Source organism: Paramisgurnus dabryanus, chromosome 4, assembly GCF_030506205.2.
Source record: "Paramisgurnus dabryanus chromosome 4, PD_genome_1.1, whole genome shotgun sequence".
In the NCBI taxonomy this organism is placed as follows: Eukaryota; Metazoa; Chordata; class Actinopteri; order Cypriniformes; family Cobitidae; genus Paramisgurnus; species Paramisgurnus dabryanus.
In genome coordinates this window covers 27,853,780-27,874,102 of record NC_133340.1, presented here as the reverse complement: position 1 = coordinate 27,874,102, position 20,323 = coordinate 27,853,780, and the positions used below count along the sequence as shown (strand labels likewise).

The following is a 20,323-nucleotide window of genomic DNA, read 5'->3' as shown; positions in this document are numbered from 1 at the left end:
TAGTCTCAATATATATTTTTCTATATTCTCTTTCAATAAAAGTACAAAGATGTGATTTTGTCTCCATTGTTGTTTCATATTTCTGCCTTAGCTCCCTACATTGTAAACACATCACTACTATAGCTCCTGATGCGTCACGAATATCCGCCAAAGATCAGATTTGTCAACTAGCCTGGTTCGCGCGAATCACACGTTACATCATGCGTTACGGACATCAAACATCCGAAACGTTCAATTCTTGCAGCATAATTCGTGCAAATTGTGTCACTCGTGCCGCCTCATTCACAATAATAGCGACGCAGGATGTCTATCGCGTATTTGCATTGACTTAACATGTAAATCACTTGCACTTAACGCTTAATTCGTGTCTGGTGTGAATGCACCATAAGTGGCAAAAGTGCTGCAGGCGGCATGATCTTATGTCAAGACGAAGGAGTTCGTTTAGCACGCACCTCACAATAAAGAGGTAGATGTTAGCCGTTGAGTGTACCTCGGATGAACATCCATTATTGCGATGCATTATGAGTTTAAATAAGTGCACTCGATTAATGTCTGGACACCACTTCAAATGACTGCACTATTTAAAGATATAGAAAGCTATTTCGTAAACAGCCGTAATTCTCCTTTTGGGATGAAAGTAAATATTTTAACTACAATTATAAAAAGGTGAGATGAAGGGGGTAAGGGTTAATTTAAACTTCTAGCACGAATGCGATTTAATTTCTTCTCTTTACAGTAACCCAGAATTTGTCTCCATTCAGTTTAGCTGAAACTTTCTGCTCCCAGGAGCTTTAGGCTCTCAAAGAAACCCCTTGATATTCCTTAGCTCAGTATGTGTATATCACCACAAGAAATTCAATTTCAGCCTGTAGGGCGAAATAAAACATCACTCAGGTCCGCACCCGAGTGGCTGTAAAGTGACTGACATCTCGCCCGTCAGTGGAAGTTTCTGGTAGGATGGATTCTCTTTCGTTCTTCTTTTCACCGAGTCTAAAGTTTACAACGGTTCTGTCATCTCTGTGTGTGCAAAATTGGCCTTATACACGTCCGTCACATTAGGTCTTGAGGTTGATGGGGAGTACAAATGTTGTTGCTTGGTTTTCCTCCAATTTGGTTCAAAGAGACGCTTATTAAAATCAAAGAGCACAACGGCAAGTCACTGTAAAGACTCAAACGTCCACAAAGTCAGCTATTTAGTCCAACACATGTGCAAAGCTGTTTGACAAAATTTGAAAGGCCTGATATATATCAATAAACATCTAACAGACTGTAGGGAAAAGTGCAGGATGAGGTATTGCACTACATTGTGCAATCATGATGAATAAAACATTCAGGACTGGTGGTGCAGTTGTTGGTTTTGCACATGTTTGTGTTTGTGGACGGCCAGGGTGGGAATTAAGATTTTATTAATTAAACATGAAATTTCGAAATGCAAAACAACCACAAAAATACACACCCACACACACACACACACACACACACACCTAAAGGATTATTAGAAACACCTGTTCAATTTCTCATTAATGCAATTATCTAATCAACCAATCACATGGCAGTTGCTTCAATGCATTTAGGGGTGTGGTCCTGGTCAAGACAATCTCCTGAACTCCAAACTGAATGTCAGAATAGCAAAGAAAGGTGATTTAAGCAATTTTGAGCGTGAGGTCAGAGGAGAATGGGCCAACTGATTCAAGCTGATAGAAAAGCAACTTGGACTAAAAATAACCACTCGTTACAACGAGGTATGCAGCAAAGCATTTGTGAAGCCACAACACGCACAACCTTGAGGCAGATGGGCTACAACAGCAGAAGACCCCACCGGGTACCACTCATCTCCACTACAAATAGGAAAAAGAGGCTACAATTTGCATGAGCTCACCAAAATTGGACAGTTGAAGACTTGAAAAATGTTGCCTGGTCTGATGAGTCTCGATTTCTGTTAAACATTCAGATGGTAGAGTTAGAATTTGGCGTATACAGAATGAAAACATGGATCCATCATGCCTTGTTACCACTGTGCAGGCTGCTGCTGGTGGTGTAATGGTGTGGGGGATGTTTTCTTGGCACACTTTAGCCCCCTTAGTGCCAATTGGGCATTGTTTAAATGCCACGGCCTACCTGAGCATTGTTTCTGATCATGTCCATCCCTTTATGACCACCATGGACACATCCTCTGATGGCTACTTCCAGCAGGATAATGCACCATGTCACAAAGCTCGAATCATTTTAAATTGGTTTCCTGAACATGACAATGAGTTCACTGTACTAAAATGGCTCCCACAGTCACCAGATCTCAACCCGGTAGATCATCTTTGCGATGTGGTGGAATGGGAGCTTCGTGCATCCCAAAAATCTCCATCAACTGCAAGATGCTATCGTATCAATATGGGCCAACATTTCTAAAGAATGCTTTCAGCACCTTGTGGAATCAATTTTATGTAGAATTAAGGCAGTTCTGAAGGCGAAAGGGGGTCAAACACAATATTAGTATGGTGTTCCTAATAATCCTTTACATTGAAATGGCTTACACAGCCAACTTGATAAAAGTGTTGCGATTTTTGTTCTTACTGCTGATCTCTATGGTTTGTGCTAAAATGTATTTTCTATAAAAGGTGCTTTGCAAACATGTAAAAGTGTAAAAAGTGTTACATTTGAAGTAAATTTGTATTTCCAATAAAAACCAAGCATAACATGATTTAATTGTATTCGTGAGAAATTCATCATATTTTGAAAAGTAGTTTGTTTATTGTTAAATATGAACGTTTGTTTATATTACTAGAGTTAAATCGAGAATGAAACTGATAATGTGCATAATGCGTAATGTGCACCTAATTTTTCAAGTATGTTATCCAAAGCACGGTCATTACAAAAGTATTACTTAATATATATTCATTGAATTTCTAACAAGAATAGCTTCATCATAATATATACTGTTAACGTGACTCATACTATGATATACGACTTTGGTCATATAGCTCACCCCAAATGAATCACATCATTCCTGCCGAATTTAAAGATCCATTGAGACCACGCACGCCTACAAAGGTGTATTGCACCGAGACGTTACCTATTTATTATTATGAATCTGAAACACACTACATCATAAATAACTATCATGGAAAGTCCTTCTATATTTTCATTAAGGTCTCACTTCAGTTTTTTTCTCTCTCGTCTGTTCTTGTTTCTCAAGGCCAAAGCGTCGTCCATCCTAATCGTTGATGGTTATTTCCTGCTGGCTCTCGGACGTGCACCGTGGCCTTCTCAAAGTGACCGGGGTCCAGAGCACTCGTTACAGGTCTGAATGGCCTTGCTAAGTCAGTCTGTCCTCTTGTTTTATTTGTCCTTTAAATCCCTCTCTCCCGGCAGATGTCGGGCCTGAGGGTAGCCGGTTATTTATCACGTTACCTCTGGTGGGCTGAGCGCTAAAAGCAGGGGCTCGGGGTGCACTGGAGGATGGGACTGCCATACGTAAATAGACCTGGAGTGAAACAAGTGAGCCATCTTTCGCAGTAAACAGGCATTGCTCATCACTACTGATGTGCGACAAAAAAGTCACGGGTTCGATGCACATACTGATAAATGTATAGATTGAATGCACTGTCACTGTCATAAAAGCACCTGACACATACATTACATATAAATGAAAATGAAAGAAAATTACATTCTGCAAAAAATGCATGAATGTAAATAAGGCAAAACTCCTCAGTGTCCACTAGGGGGCAACAGTGTGTCTGAGCTGAAGACAGAGTCTGAGAAACCTCACCTCCTGTCAGCGTTTACTGGTGGATCATAACATCCAGCTGGGAGCCCTGGCTCCGCCCCCATCATTTCTTGAAATACAGTCCCACCTGTCATCGGTCAGTGTTGACAGCAGTTGACAGGGGAGGAAATACCACCGGGTCTGAATTTATGGGGGTGTTTGGGTGGTGACAGGCCAGGTGAGATAGCAATGTGGAGATGGATTGGTTGGGGGGAGGATTTTCTTTTTCTCTTACAGAAGAGAGACAACATAATGGTGTGGGTCTAGAAACAGCTGGCCTGTCAATTATAAACCTGTTCATGACAACAGGACCAGAGACCAGCACAATATGACATCATGAACTACCCAAATCATTGTCTCACGGGATTAGACATTCATCATACAGATTAGTGAAAAAAAATTTGGCCTACATGGAGCTGCACACTATATGATAATTTAATAACGGCAAAAAAAAAAAAAAAAATGATAAATGAAAAAAATATATATATTATTGCATTTATAGACAGACAGTTAGACAAATAGATAGCTATATAGAAAGATATAGAGAGACAGTAATGCAGTTAGACATAGGGATGTTAACCGATGACCGTTTGACCGATGGTTGACCGTATCAACGTTAACCGGTCAAAGTTGTCGGTTGTCGGTTAAAAAAAGGGATCTGTAAATTAGGCTATTATAGACAGTGGACTAAACCTACAGTTAGTCCTCTCTTTCTTTCCAAGATCATTTTGTGTGAAGTGAACAAATCCCTCACACTCAGTTTTTCATAACTGGTCTGTTTGTACTTTATAAACCAATAAAAAAACATTTGGCACGAGGTCACTGCGTTTGGTTTCGCATGCTCACAAGGTTTGCAAAAAGTAAATGCTACAGGCTATTTTTTGATAAATTCCTTTATTCGAATAGTAAATAAAATACAGCAATAAAATAATTAAAATTCTTATTATTCTAATTAACATTTATGTCTTTTAGGCTAACAGTAAAGTGCAGAGTAAGTTTTGTTTCTGTAAATCCTCAGCCATGATTTTTACCACTTTATTAAGTTTTGCTTTGTAGAAAGCATTTCTTTAAAGTGAATTTCGTTTTGTATAAATTGTATCTTAATTTTAATAAATGTTTCATCAACCAAATGCATGTATTTAATAAATAAAAAGCAAATATAGCAGAGTATATAATTACCGGTCCGTGCATGAAGGCGCCGGCACGGCACGTTCACTTGCATTGCATTGTTAATTAGAACACACCTCATCATAAATAAATAAAACTCAGCGTAGGCCTATATGCCTCATACAAGCATTAAATATCTTTGCTGCATTTGTTCTAGAACAAACACAGTGCGAGACCTGCTTTGGCCGGTGCGTCTTTTACACATTCTGAAGGTGCCCGTTTAATCCATTGGTTTTATCGTGTTGCAGTCTATTAGGCAACATTCCGCATAAGATGGGTTTAGATTTGGAAATACATTACATCTATATTTCAGTGGTAACAGAAAAGGTGATGATGATCATCCTATGTCTTTATTATTACTACCCCAAACTAAAGCGCAGTCTCTTCTGAGCTGTCATTTTCTTAAATGAGCCGCGGCAATTTGCAAATGAGCTTCACAAACGCCTTTATTTTCAAGTTCAACGCGATCACCTACCTAAACTATTTCGAAACTAAGCACGGCGCCGCGTTTGCGGGACTTATGTTTCGCGCTGTAGGGGATTTAAAAAGTGTTGTGAGGTCTGTGTGTGTGTGTGAGCCGGAGGCAGAGCGCAGAGAGATGCAAGTTGAGAAATTGCAGGCGCGGCTCGAAATGGTAGGTATGTGACAAAAAAATATAAATACTAGAAAATTCATATATAATTGTAACCATATGATAGATAATAAAAAGAACTTTAACATGGTTTTTAAATTATTAAAATCGGATAATTATTAAGAAAGTTATGGAATTTTTTATAACGAAAATTAGGGGGCATTTTTGTACCCAATTAAAACGATAAAACTATGAAAAACTGTGACCTCTTCCGCTTGGCCAAACACTTTAAAATATCATAACTTCCTCATTTCTTGGTCTATTTGCATAATTCAAACACCACATTGTAGGTAATTAAAAGCCCAACAAGATTAAGATCACATCTTTTTAAAAGATATATAAAAATGTTATTATTTTTGATTAACCACTAATTAATGAAACCCAGAGCATCAATCCACGCATATCTTTCCATATGAAATCAAAGCCCTCTCAAATAAAATTGCTGTATTTTTATATATTAAAGAAACATTTCATTGTTTCTTTAATATTTCTTAATTGACTAATAATGCTGGCGAGCAATTTAAATTGTCAGATATTATTAATACATTAATTGATGATTATGTTATTTATCATTCATAAATCAATAAATGCATGCATGTTGCATGCATGTATTTATTTATATGTTTGACAAAATTATGCCAATAATGTAATCTAGAGAGTCTAATCCTTCGTTCTGTATGATTACTTTGAAAAATACTGCACGGATTGATGAAAACGGAGAAGTTTTGGAAGCCAATATGATTGAATGGGCGATTCTGCTTTTGACAACAACGTCACTTGCGGATCTTAAAAGAGCACATGCGAATGTTACAATCAATCCCAAACTTCACCTAATTCAAGTTAAATGTATGTTCTATCAAAAGTATTTGGTTTGAAACAAAAAAATACTCGCCTTCATAGAGGATTTCAATGCCAAACACGAGAGAAATTTTGCTTCGCTTATAACTTACGACAGCTGTCTTGGAAATTCGAACGTGAGAATCAACGTGATGAAGTAATTTATGTCACTAGTATATGGGCTTTAGAGGTATTCATAAAGCAAAGATATGACAGATTTCCTAAGTCACCAACGTGTCTGGCGCTGAATACCTGCTGGGAACACAGCCGTGGGAACAAAGCGCTCGTGCGTATTACGTCATTTTGTCACATACCTAGAAATGGCTGTTATTTTAAATAGCATAGCATATTTTAAACTAATAGGCCTATCGGTTAACCGGTTTCAACCGGCTAATGAGGCTCGGTGGCCGGTCAAGAAATGTTTTCGTTTTCGCCATCCCTAGTTAGACATATATCATTAGATAGACAGTGAGAAAGTTAGTTAAATAGTCAGACAGACAGAGAGAGAGAGAGAGAGAGAGAGAGAGAGAGAGAGAGAGAGAGAGAGAGAGAGAGAGAGAGAGAGAGAGAGAGAGAGAGAGAGATACAGATAAAGTTAGATAAATAGATATAGAATAGATATAGATATAGATATAGACAGACAGGCAGCCAGTTAAATATACGCCCAGATGGACAGACAGTTTGATAGTTAGAAAGATAGACATACATTTAGAGGGAGACAGACAATTAGATTTATAGATATAGATATAGACAAAAAGATAGACAGACAGACAGTTAAATAGACACCCAGATGGACAGACAGTTTGATAGTTAGAAAGATAGACATACATTTAGAGAGAGACAGACAGGTAGATTTATAGATATAGATATAGACAGAAAGATAGACAGACAGACAGACAGACAGACAAACAGTTAAATAGACACACAGATGAACAGATGGTTTGATAGTTAGAAAGATAGACATACATTTAGAGAGACACAGTTTGGGAAAATAGACAGACAGATAGATTGACAGGCAGACACAAACATTTATATAAACAGACAGACAGACAGGTAGGTAGACAAACAAACAAACAGATAGCTAGACAGAAATATAGAAAAAGACAAATAAAGTTAGACAGAATGGCAGAAAGTTAAATAAACAAAGTTAGACATACATTTAGAGAGAGACAGACAGTAACTTTATAGACATAGACAGAAATACAGACAGACAGACAGATAGATATATAGATAGATAGACAGTTAGACAGACAGAAAGTTAAATAAAAAAAGTTTTTCAGATTTATAGATATAGACACAAAGTTAGACATTTAGAGAGAGACAGACAGTTAGATTTAAAAATATAGATATATACAGAAAGACAGATAGATAGATATATAGATAGAAAGACAGACAGACAGAAAGAAACCCGTTAAATATACATCAAGATGGACAGACGGTTAGATAGTTGGAAAGACAGAGATACATTAAGAGAGAGACAATTTGGGAAAATAGATAAACAGATAGAGAAATAGACAAACAAATAGATTGACAGGCAGACACACAGAAATTTATATAAGGAGACAGACAAACAGACATTTAGAGAGAGACGGACAATTAGATAAATAGATAGGCAGTTAAATAGACAGACAGTTGGACAAGACAAACTGATATTTTGACAGAGACAGACAGACAGACAGATACTTCAACGTATATTTTGATCAGTTGATTTGTTTATGTTTATTATTTGACTCTAAATATGAATTTGAATAAAACGCCCCCAGTCAACCTAGTAAACGGCACTGCTATCATAATCACATCACATACAAAAGTTTGAAATCTCATAGGGCGAGTATAGATACGCGTATATAAGCAGTCATTTCTCACACATAAAGAAAGTTGACAGGAAGGGAAGTCATGATTTATGATCAAAGTTATGAACGTTTAATGACTCATCACACCTGAAGGTAGAAGAAATTAAAAGCATTTACCTTTTCCCAACATCAGCACCATTCCAGCAGGACAGTCCATCTGCAGAAGACAACTCACTGACGCACAGCTGATCTGACAGACCACCATAAAACGTACGGTAAAGACGCAGACGGTTGATAAACTCCCTACAGAAACAACATTGAGAGACAAAAGTTTTATTGTGCATTTCATTGTTTTTCCAGCAGATGGCAGACTAACACATCTGTGCCAGTGTTTACAACCTACATGTCAACCACTGGAAACATCCAATAAATCATAAAGGTCTTGTGAAAGAAAAACAAGCAGATGTACACAGTGTGACTAAAACTGATCTTAAAAACAAATGAACATCCTGTCTTATTTACAAAACACAAATAAGTTATCAATATGTTTTGCTTGCATGCTTTAGTTAAAGCAAAAAATATGATTTTCATAAAAAAATGTCATCACATTTCATTTCTATATTTAAGCTTATTTGACTCGAGCTATGGACTCTTAAATATGCACATTATTTATTACACGTAACTTTTTGGTTAAGAAATCTTAATAAAACATCTAAACATCCCTGCAGGTGTATTTTGTCCAGACTTACTTTCTTAATTTACTGAGCGTTTCCTCTGTGTATCTGATGAGTCCTTTAAGAGGGATGGAGTCTCGGCTGCTGGTTGGATGCTGAACGCTGCCCACCTGCTCCGGCTGTCTACTCGGATGACCGCACACCTTGTGCACCTGCATAGTTTAACACCAACAGTCACGCTTACAATCGTCCTTATACATTTTAGTTACTGTTATAAATGCAAGACATATTTTATAGTGGTAGAAGCTCAGGACTGCCGATCGGAAAATTTAACGATGTTACTCCAGGACCACCGTCTGTGTAATCTGTGTAGCAGAAGTTGCTTTGGACAAAAGTATCTGATGGTTCGAATAAGACTATGTTATAGTAAACACATACAACATTGTGAATTTTGTACCCTGTTTAAACCAGTTTAAGATGGTTTGCTGGTTTAAGAATGTCCTCCCAGCCTGGCAAAGCTGGTGGTTGAGCTAAATCCATCTTAAAAAGTGACCAAAACACATCTAGATTAGCCTGCTACATCAGATAAACCAAGCTGGGAGACCAGCTAAAACCTGCAAACTAGGTTTTTGCTGGTTTAAGGTTTCGGTAGTTGGTTTAAAGATGGTCCTACCAGCCTGGCAAAGCTGGTGGCCGAGCTAAGTCCAGCTTGACCAGATTAAAAAGTGTCCAAAACACATATAGACTAGCTTGATACACCAGATAAAACCAGCCTGGGAGACAAGCCAAAACCAGATCAACAGCTTATGCTGGTTTAAGTTTTCGGTAGTTGGTTTAAGATGGTCCTCCCAGCCTGGCAAAGCTGGTGGCCCAGCTAAGTCCAGCTTCATCAGATTTAAAAGTGTCCAAAACACATTTAGATTAGCTTGCTACACCAGATAAACCAGGCTGGGAGACCAGCCAAAACCAGATCACAGCTTATGCTGGTTTTAGCTGGTTTAAGGTGTTGGTGGTTGGTTTAAGATGGTCCTCCCAGCCAAATCCAGTTTACAAAGTGTCCAAAACACATCTAGATTACCTTGCTACACCAGATAAAACCAGGCTGGGAGACCAGCCACAACCAACTTAACAGCTTATGCTGGTTTGCTGGTTTAAGTTTCCAGTAGTTTGTTTAATATGGTCCTCCCAGCTTGGCAAAGTTGGTGGTCCACCTAAATCCAGCTTGACCAGCTTAAAAAGTGACTAAAACACATTTAGACTAGCTTGCTATAGCAGTTAAAACCGGCATAAGATGGTGAGCTAGTTTTTTTTTCAGTAGGATCGTTTGGTTGATATTATATTTAATGTTCGCCTGTGGTTTATTGCTCAAACCAAGCTGGTACCGTAAATGAACCACTAGATGGAGCTGTTTCCTTACTTATGAGTTTAATTTTGTCTTTGATATAGAGACAGTTTTCTTGGTTTCTTAAAGATGGGCTGAGTTCAGTTTGTTAAACCAATAAACCGTTTCCATTCCTTTCACAAGTATTAAATGCAGGTTGCAACAGCATAGCATATGTTTTTATTAAGAAGTGTCTTGGTCAACATAGAGATATGAATTCCTGCAGAACGTTTGGGACGGTGTGCATCCAAACTCCTTACTGGGATGCTTTCATTTGTCTAACACTGGCACTGACCCCAACACAACCCTTACACTTAACCCTGATACAAATCAACATCATCTTTTTAGAGATTTTCACACACAAACAAATGCCGCTTGAAAGGGGAAGCCACGCAGTTTACAGTCTGTTACATTCACACAATTTCTAAACCAAAGAAAAGCCCCGGGGTTAAGATTTAATAAATTTGTAGGCATGTGGGACACTGGTCAGTCCTCTCTCTCTGTCCGGGCGGTGTGGTTGGCAGTGCCCGCTCCAGCTGCCCACACACAGAGTATTTTGAGAACGTTCTGGGCATGGCGACGGCAGCCCGGCATGTGTGATTGCAAGCTGCTCATGTTCAGGCCATGCCACATATACCGCTCTATACAAACAGCAGTTGCACAATGGGTTTTAAGCCAATGGTTGGGAAATGTCGAAACGCAAAAATGCAAAGAAATTCTTCATCCGACCTTCACATAACTATGAATGCAACTATAGTCTGGACGCCAGAGAAATAAAAGCTTTTGAGCTTGTCTGCGTGTTGAACTTTTAAAACACGATTATATAAAAGCATACAAAATAACTGGTCAAAAATAAATGAAAGCAAATGTGTGACCCTCATAATCTAATGATGAGATTTGGAGCATCAAAGTTTGATAGCAATAAAAAACTTTCATTCGAGAGCCATTTCGATTCCTCCACTACTTCACAACCTTTTAGCTACCAGTGATCTGTATTCAACCCACGAATTTCTTAACACACAACCAAATACAAAATATTCAACCCATACCTGTGCAGAAAGCCGAGGTCCATTTTTCTGAGCATGGGCCACTGCGTCTCTAACCAACCCGTGTGTTCCCAAAAGCACCTGCTCCAGGTCCTGTCCCCCGTGCATGCGAGCCGAGAGGGCCTCTAGCGATCGCACAAACTCTCTCCAATGCGAATCCACCTCGGCCAGGCTTGCGAGACATCCTCTGACCACATTGAGACAGTAGCCCATGCACGGCTTGCTGGCGGTCAGGCCCTGGCAGTGCGGGCAGTAATTCATCCGCAGCAGAGCCCGTCTGCATTCACGGCCAATCTGAAAATGATCCGTAGTATTGATGACCTCCACGCCCAAATGGAGAGCCTGAAGAAAGAGGCGGCCGGGGAGGGAGGCACGGGAAATCTGTGCGGCGAGGCGCCCGGGGGCCCCTGCGAACGGCGCCAGGTCCCGACAGGCCCCTCGGACGCATTCTGCATACGCGGGGGACAGACGAGAGAGACCGGGTTCGACCAGACGTTCGTAAACGAGGGGAAAAAGGGCTTCGAAAAAGCCCTGCGAGGCTTCTTCCAAACTGAGCTCAGAACCCAAGGCGAAGAGACTGACGTCTGTGAAAAACTCGCCGATGGGGGCCGCCGCGTGATTGGCCAGGTCACCATAGGTGTGCAGGAGGATGGTATGGGTGTGGTTCTCCGCCTGTCGCACAAGAGACTCGACAGTTTCTGAAAAAAAAGAAAAGATCATGCCATTGTCATTATAACTGGATATTTAGAGACAATAAATATTGAATGAAGTTTAATTTCATCCTTGTGGAATAGATTTGATTGTAAAAATCCAGCGTTAAGTACCACAATGCACCCAAAATGGTTTTTGCGGAGGATTATGGGTAATTCACTCTTGCCAGCACATACTTGGGCCATGTCCCAAATGGCACACTCTGGACTTGTGGACTGTAAAAGCAAAAACTTTGATGACATCATGTAATGCAGACCTTAGGGACCCTTGACGCGAGTCCATGAGGGCGCACTGGAGTCAAACCGGAGCATCATGCCGGAAATAGGACTTCTGAGTTGGAAAAGTGTGTGGAGCCTTCATCAAAGACCGCATCAAGGGTACAAAGGGGGCGCTGATGAGCACACTGCAGAGCGTAAAAATGACAGATGGGACACCCTACGAACTCGTACACTAAGCGAGCATGCGCATTTAAGGCTACAAAGTCCACATGAAGTGCGCCATTTGGGACAGGACCTTGATCTCAGCTGGGGTAGTGCTGTCTCTTATGAACTTGTATTATTTACTAAATTTGTTTGCATTAACTATTGACAACAGTGTCTGAAAGCAGCACTAAAACAGATATTTGTCTGTTTGGTTAACATATTTTCTGATCAAAACATCATCAGACGAAAAGTAAAGAGGTGGGAGGGTTATAAGATTGCTATTCAGAAAATCTTTCTGCGCTATGCAGGTTTGTTATTTTGTTTCAATACAGTTGTGACATTTGAATAAAACAAGGACAAAATTGATGCCCTTCTTGAAATATCAAATGCCTCACTACCCAAACTCTCTATCAGAAACCCTGGCGGCGCGTTTTGAGCGTGTAAAAGCCATACTCCAAAAATCAGCCTTTGAAAACAGCTGGCTAGAGAAGACTCATAATAATATGAAATGCTTTTTTATCTGTTTGTAGAGAGATCTGAAGAGCTTCCTGAATCCATAGAGAAACATCAGAGACTGCTGAGGTCTCCTCAACGATGAACTCCCAAAGTGAAATACAGAAATAGAGAGAGAGAGAGAGAGAGAGAGAGAGAGAGAGAGAGAGAGAGAGAGAGAGAGAGAGAGAGAGAGAGAGAGAGAGAGAGAGAGAGAGAAATGAAGCCCTCATGACCTCAATATCTCTTATTTTAAAAAGCTTAAAGTGCATTTGAGAAATCTCTTGTCTTTTCTTTTTCTTATTATTTGACATTATGATGCCCAAAATCATTTCAGTGCATTCTGTAAACACTCAGCTCTAATGTGTAATTCAGTACATAATGCGGGAAATGATCCACTATCTTCCTAAAATTACATCTATCGTCAGGGTAATAGCTTATCTTCATCGAATCTTATGATGCTTGTAAAATCTTGACTCAAAAATATCAAAAACAACATACTAGAACCCGAACAATATGGGTTTGTTTGTTTTTTTTTTGGAGGGGGGACTATGCCCATACAGATATTAGGGAGTACAAATGACAGATATCGATATAACACAGTAAGTCGTTTTGGATAAAAGTGTTGCCAAATAAACTGTAAATGAGGACCAGCACAGACATTTACCATAAAAAAGCAGACCGAATCTAAAAGAACAGAAAGACAAATATAACCCGATGACAGGTTATAAAATCATCCCTGCAAAATCTCCAATATCCTGTTATATTACTTCTGACCATAGATGTAGACGCACACAATTTCCTCCCTGCGCATTTAACAGGAAGAGCCTCAATCCACGACAGAGCCTCAATCCACACAATACAGCCGCGTGTGTTAACAACTACAAAAAATAACCGTTGTGCATTTGGGACGCACAAACATCAAAAAAATTGATTAAATAAATCTCACAATGGTGACAATTAAATTAAAAACTTCATGCTGCAATGCATGCTGGCTATCAACAAATTCCAAATCTCATCCCAGACTTCCAGCATGCACTGCGGCAGGGATAAATAATGAACTTTTTACTATTTTTTCTTTGTCACCATTCATACTCTGATTCTTGATGTTTGTGCTTTTGATGAGTGAGTAAATCAATTAATTAGATGATTATCTTTACCATTATGTACCCACCACCACAGAATTGCACTATTAACTTTACATTACCATAATAAATGTGTTTTATACACACAAAGTTAATGCAACCAGAGAAAAACTAGCAAGCAAAATGTCAAGGGTCAAGACTCAAACTAAAACAAACACTGATCACCATAATGGTTATCACATGTTTTCTTTTAATCAATTAATTAGATGATGATCTTTAACATTATTTGCCAACCACCACAGAATTGTACTATTAACATTAAATTACCATAACAAATGTGTTTAATACACAAAGTTACAATCAGGAAAAAACCAGCAAGCAAAATGTCAAGGGTCAAGATTCAAACTAAAACAAACACTGATCACCATAATTGTTATCGTATTTATCTTCATAAAAGTGCAGCCCTATCTGACAAAGAAGTGTAAGCAATACAAGAGTGTAAGTGAATAGAAGGGTGATAGGTGGCCCTATAAAACTGCTTCATGGAGTTTAATACTGTGCACAATATATGCTTTTAATGACCTCTTAGCTTCAATTAAAACATCCAAACATGAAGCATATCAAGAAACATATTCCTAAATGCACAAAAAAAAAAAACTCACAGTAAAATAAAGCATACACAGACTTGATTATTAAAGCAATTCTCCTGGACCTCAACTACACAACATGCGTCATACATTTTCAATGCATTTTTAATAATACGTTTAAATAAACTGTGAAGATATGACCGTATGGCTCATTTTTAGACAAATATATGTCTGCTAAATAAACAAATATAAAAAGCAGAAAAGACAAAAACAAGTGCCTTTCCAAACCCAAGAGCATCCAGGAAAAGGCCAGACATTGATATCTATATAATTTATTGTTACTGCGACAGTTTGAGGACTATAACCCAAAAGCACACTTCAACAGTAGAGAGACACTTCAGAAGATAACACACAGAATAATGAATCCATGTCAACAGCATTTTGTATACCCTCTCACTTCAGCTTGTGCCGGATGCAAATCTACAAATACACTGAAAGAAAGACTCATGCAATGAGTTGTGCATGTTACACGTATGGTCCTGAAGAGACTGACAGGTGTCTGGAGGAGAAAGATCACCATAAATCTACACCAACACAACCTTAATGGATCAATACCACGGGAGAAGATTGTGTCCAAGCGTCTGGATTGTCCAAATAGTGCTTCCTAAACTTTATAAAATATTGGTGTAATATTTAATAACAAAATTGTGTATGCACGCCACACACATACAATCATAATGTTATAATAATATATAGATTGATAAAGTTAATAAAGTTATGAAATGCATTTTAGTTCATGTTAAAAATATTTAACATTACTTTGAAGCATTACCAAGCACAATTGTTTTTAAAGGGGACATTTCACAAAACTTTTTTAAGATGTAAAAAAAATCGTTGGTGTCCTCAGAGTACGTATGTGAAGTTTTGTTCAAATTACCATATAGATTTATAATAGTTATAATAGCATGTTAAAATTGCCACTTTGTACGTGTGAGAAAAAATGTGCCGTTTTTGGGTGTGCTGATGAAATGCAAACACTGATCGCCATAATGCTGGTTTGTTAAAATTGAAACGCAATTATGCAGTTAATTATTTTCTCTCTCTTTCTCTCTCTACACTAAATGACAGTGCCATAGATGGATTTGAGTGTATTATTATAATAAGAACTCCTTGTGACATCACAAGGGGAGCCAAATTTTAAGTTATTTTTCCACATGCTTGCAGAAAATGGTTTACCAAAACTAAAAGTAACTGGGTTTTTCTTCTTCACATTTTCTAGGTTGATAAAAGCACTGGGGACCCAATTATAGCACTTAAACATGGAAAAGTCAGATTTTTATGATATGCCCCCTTTAATGACATGATATTTCAGTGTGCACCAGTTTGAGAAATCAGAAATGTGTTCAAGGGCAAAGAATTACTAGAAAAATGTACATGGCCGCACTATAAAAATGTTTATGGCTTTGAGATTTCATGTATTTTAATGACCTTTCAGACAAAATAAAAAATGTAAATTCTCAAATAACTGAGGATTTCTGTGACCCATTTAACACTATGGTAGTTGTTGGTACTTTTTTGCTAGTGCAATCTTTTGTTTCTTTGCTTTTTTTAAACCGTTTGTGTCCCAGAGGCAAACTATAAACATGATAGCAGGATAACTGACGTTTTTATACTCTGATATTTGTCCTGAAACCTTCCTGGTGGCTTTTCCGCTGATGTCACCAGCCCTGGGCAACCCCCAAAGAATTCTGGGTAACATCAAAGGAAATCGTGAAAAGTTTCTACATCATCATCAGAACTGAGATTAAGCGAGCGCCAGTGGCCGTACGCACACCTGTGACTCATGATGGGTACAGCGCTGGCATTTCCTGCTTTCTGAAGGCGACAGGAAGTTGAAACAAAGAGACGAGAGACGTCACCTCAGATTAAAACCATATGAATCTCTCGGAGCGAGACACCAGACAAGAACAGATTGTGAGAAAGAATAAATGAGGGTCGTTTAATGTTGGATTTGAGCCTCCATCACATCGCAGGGCTTAGGGCTATTTATTATTTCCCACTGGGAACAATAGAAAGTGCCACAACTATTTATTAACCAGCATTCTTTAACTTTCTGCCCAGCTCCATTTAAATCCAGGGCCAAATTAAGAGCTGGCATCCTAAAATATGACTGACAATCCCTGCCAGCTTTAAATGACTAAATTACTTTAGGGGAATTTTAGTTAATGACTTAATACAAATCAAAATTTAAAGTTTTGTGTCTGTGTCAGAACCATTATATTTGAGACTATTCTAATATACTCTAAAAGTTGACAAAGTAGTAAACCACGGTTAAATGAGATGATTCATGATTCCACAGAATGGGTTTTCAAACTTTTTTGTCTTTACCTAAATTATTTACTTAAAGTTCCCCCTGAGATTTTAAGTAAATATTACCATAATTTAATAGCACATTTTCATATTTAACTTTTATTTATTTTCCATCCATTTTTAAATTTTTATCAGTAGTATTTTACATAGTAGTTATGCTTATTATTACCTTCATCTGGTAATTTTTTGTTGTGTTGTTTAATGGTCACATGACTTGATGCAGCTTAAACAAATAAAATATATCTTTTGCTAGTAAAAATCTACTTTGTTTTTATTTATTTTTTGTAAATAATTTATTTGCATCTTATGATTAATTGTAAGTAATTCATTAAATGTTTTTCATGTACCCAGGAACCCCCTGCAATTCCCCTGCGAACCACTAGGGGTTTGTGAACCCCAGTTTGGGAAACCCTGCCATAGAAGAAACATTTTTGGCTTCATGGTTTTGTTTCACAAAAGTTTTTTTGTGAAAAAAGATTCATTAGACTACCAAAAGTTTAAAAATACTTTTTAAGGACTTTTCACTGAAAAGATCTTGATCCTTGAACTTGAACTTTAGTGTGTAAGGTTGTTGTTAGAGCGTAATGCTTGCAAAATCATAAAGCTCAAAGTTTAATGCAAAGTGATATATTTTCTTTAACAGAATTAGCCTTTCAAGGACTACAGAGAAAATTTGTAATTGTGTAAAAAATACTGTGTTTTTAAAACATAAAACATGAACACGTTATATTGCACACCTTAAACACAATCATAGCTTCAAAAGCACAGGAAAAATGTTTTATTAAGCCTTCGAAGAACCATTTTTGGTTCTAAGGGATCACTGTAAAGTAAGGAGACCAGATTTTTTAAATGAAAAGCAGGGACATATCCTAGTTCAACAAAATATAATTGAAATCCTATTTGTTAGTATCTATGAAATAAACAACATGGACAAAATCTTTTTTGAACGTTTTTTGTTGTGGGTTTTCAAAACACCAAAAAACAGGACTGTCCCCGGAAAACAGAAACATCTGGTCACCTTACTGTAAAGAAAATTTATTTTTAGCGTGTTTGTTAAGAGTTTGAGGTAGAAATGTTTAGTTAATAGCACTAAAAGTGCTTACCGAATGGGTAAAGTACAATAATGGAATAGATTATAAAGATGACACCGTCCCTTGCAATGACTTCAGACGATGCCAGCGCTGGATTATAAACATCTACATTTTTTATTTTATTTAATTGCTGTGTTTCATGTGTATTATGTCCTTTTATAAAGCTGCTTTGTGACAGTATAAACTGTGAATTGAATAGAAATAAAATACACCACCAAGCAAGTTTTTCTGACAGTGCAGTACTATTATGGTGTTATCAAAAGCATAATGTTACCACAGTATCATGTCCAAAAACCTGCTGATCTTGTATCTGGTAAGTGTGTTAAAGGAAAAATATCACTGTATCGTCTCATTACCCTTTGCCGGAGTGCTTGCAAGTTACCCATCTGCTTCCCAAAAAAACTGCATAGTTATGCAAGAAAGTGTAATATTATTGTAGCAATCCCTCATAATACTAGAAACATGTTATGCGTTTTAATTCAGAGTGCATTCCCAGCGCAGGACTGATCTTTACAGGTGGCCTTTAGTAGAGGAACAATGCATCAATGCCAGACTACCCACATGAATAGTGTATGAGCTGACCCAATGCATTGTTCAGCAGATAAAGGAAATAACCACAACAAAGACACAATGTATTTACTCCAGGCTGTGTGTAGCATCTGATCATGTGATGTACCAAAAGCCTCGCCACCAGGTTGGTGATCTCTTACCAAGTGTGATATAACCTTTAAAGGACATATTCAAAGACATATCATAAACAACCAGACTGCACATGGCCTGCATATGAAATGGGACTAAAACCAATGCTTTTTATTTCCATGTTCAACATTAGACTTGTTATTTACCAAATTAAGTGACTAAGGGCCAGGGATCTCATTTATAAAGCGTGCAAAGGTTGTGATCTATAAAAAAAAAACTTGACAGGAGAATGGGCTTGCACGGTGGGATCTGAGGATGATTGATGTATGCACACCTGCAGGTGATCTGTGATTTATGAAGGGAACATTGCTTTGTTTTTTAAGTCTTAATATTTTTGGTGTACATAATTTTTGGCTTTTGGACGCATGTAAACTTTTAGTAAGGATCCTATGCAATGTTTTATGAATAAGACCCCTGATTTACTAAACAGGGCAAATTAGCACAAGAGCACAATTCCAAAAAAGCGCAGATGAGAGTGGTAATATCTGCGGGTTATTTACTAAAATGCACAAATTAAATAACACAGACGCAACAGCTGATTTCCATAATGATCAACGCAATCTATTAAAGGGATAGTTCAGCCAAAAACGATATTAAATCCATGATTTACTCACCCCAAAGCTGTCCAAGTTGCATATGTCCATCGTTTTTCAGACAAACACATTTTCGGATATTTTAGAAAATATTTTAGATCTTTCAGTTGATTAAATGTAATGTTACGGGGTCCACCCATAGTCCACAACCTTCAAGTCCAAAAAAAGTGCGTCCAACCTTCACAAATTAAATCCAACCGGCTCCAGGATGATAAACAAAGGTCTTCTGAGGGTAATCCGTGCGGTGTTGTTGTAGAAATATCCATATTTAAAACTTTATTAACGTAAATAACTACCTTCCGGTAGCGCCGCCATCTTAGACTCAGGAGAGAGTATTAGCGTAGTGTACGCACTTTTCTTAGTGACGTATGACAAATTCGCAGGGCGGGGGCACAGAGCAGCAGCAGGGTAGCCTCCTTAGGCTGCGTAACCTCTCATCCTGAATGTGGACACGACTAAGATGGCGGCGCTGCCGGAAGGTATTTATTTACGTTAATAAAGTTTTAAATATGGATATTTCTACAACAACACCGCGCGGATTACCCTCAGAAGACCTTTGTTTATCATCCTGGAGCCGTTTGGATTTCATTTGTGAAGGATGGACGCACTTTTTTTGGACTTGAAGGTTGTGGACTATGGGTGGACCCCGTAACATTACATTTAATCAACTGAAAGATCTAAAATATTTTCTAAAATATCCGAAAATGTGTTTGTCTGAAAAACGATGGACATATGCAACTCGGACAGCTTGGGGGTGAGTAAATCATGGGTTTAATATTGTTTTTGGCCGAACTATCCCTTTAAGAGCAGTGCGAATAAGGTCGCAAATATGCAGAGCTGATGTGGTGCGGGTGATCTACTTATGCCTGATGTGCTTGAGTTCAGCACCACGGGCATTGCAGCTGAAAATTCGGGGTGTGAAATCCCAGCTAAAAAGCCAAAGTACACTGAGCCGGAGGGCAAAAAATTAAGGTTTTGAAACAC

General features: G+C 38.1%; 1 protein-coding gene and 1 long non-coding RNA gene across 3 annotated transcripts in view; one reads left to right on the top strand and one right to left on the bottom strand.

The window, feature by feature from the left end:
- gpc5a (glypican 5a) overlaps positions 1-20,323 on the bottom strand; it is a 171,146-nt gene that overhangs the window by 109,110 nt on the left and 41,713 nt on the right. For both annotated transcript variants that reach the window (XM_073814361.1, XM_065254144.2), the window contains exons 3-5: positions 11,293-11,987; positions 8,938-9,074; positions 8,366-8,491 (exon numbers count right to left, since the gene is read on the bottom strand). In XM_073814361.1, coding sequence (XP_073670462.1) covers positions 8,366-8,491; positions 8,938-9,074; positions 11,293-11,987 — 958 coding nt within the window. The remainder of the gene's footprint in view (positions 1-8,365; positions 8,492-8,937; positions 9,075-11,292; positions 11,988-20,323) is intronic.
- On the top strand, positions 3,428-8,692 carry LOC135735667 (uncharacterized). The gene is made up of 3 exons (XR_010527684.1): positions 3,428-3,492; positions 8,382-8,458; positions 8,549-8,692. It is a non-coding gene; the product is annotated as an uncharacterized lncRNA (long non-coding RNA).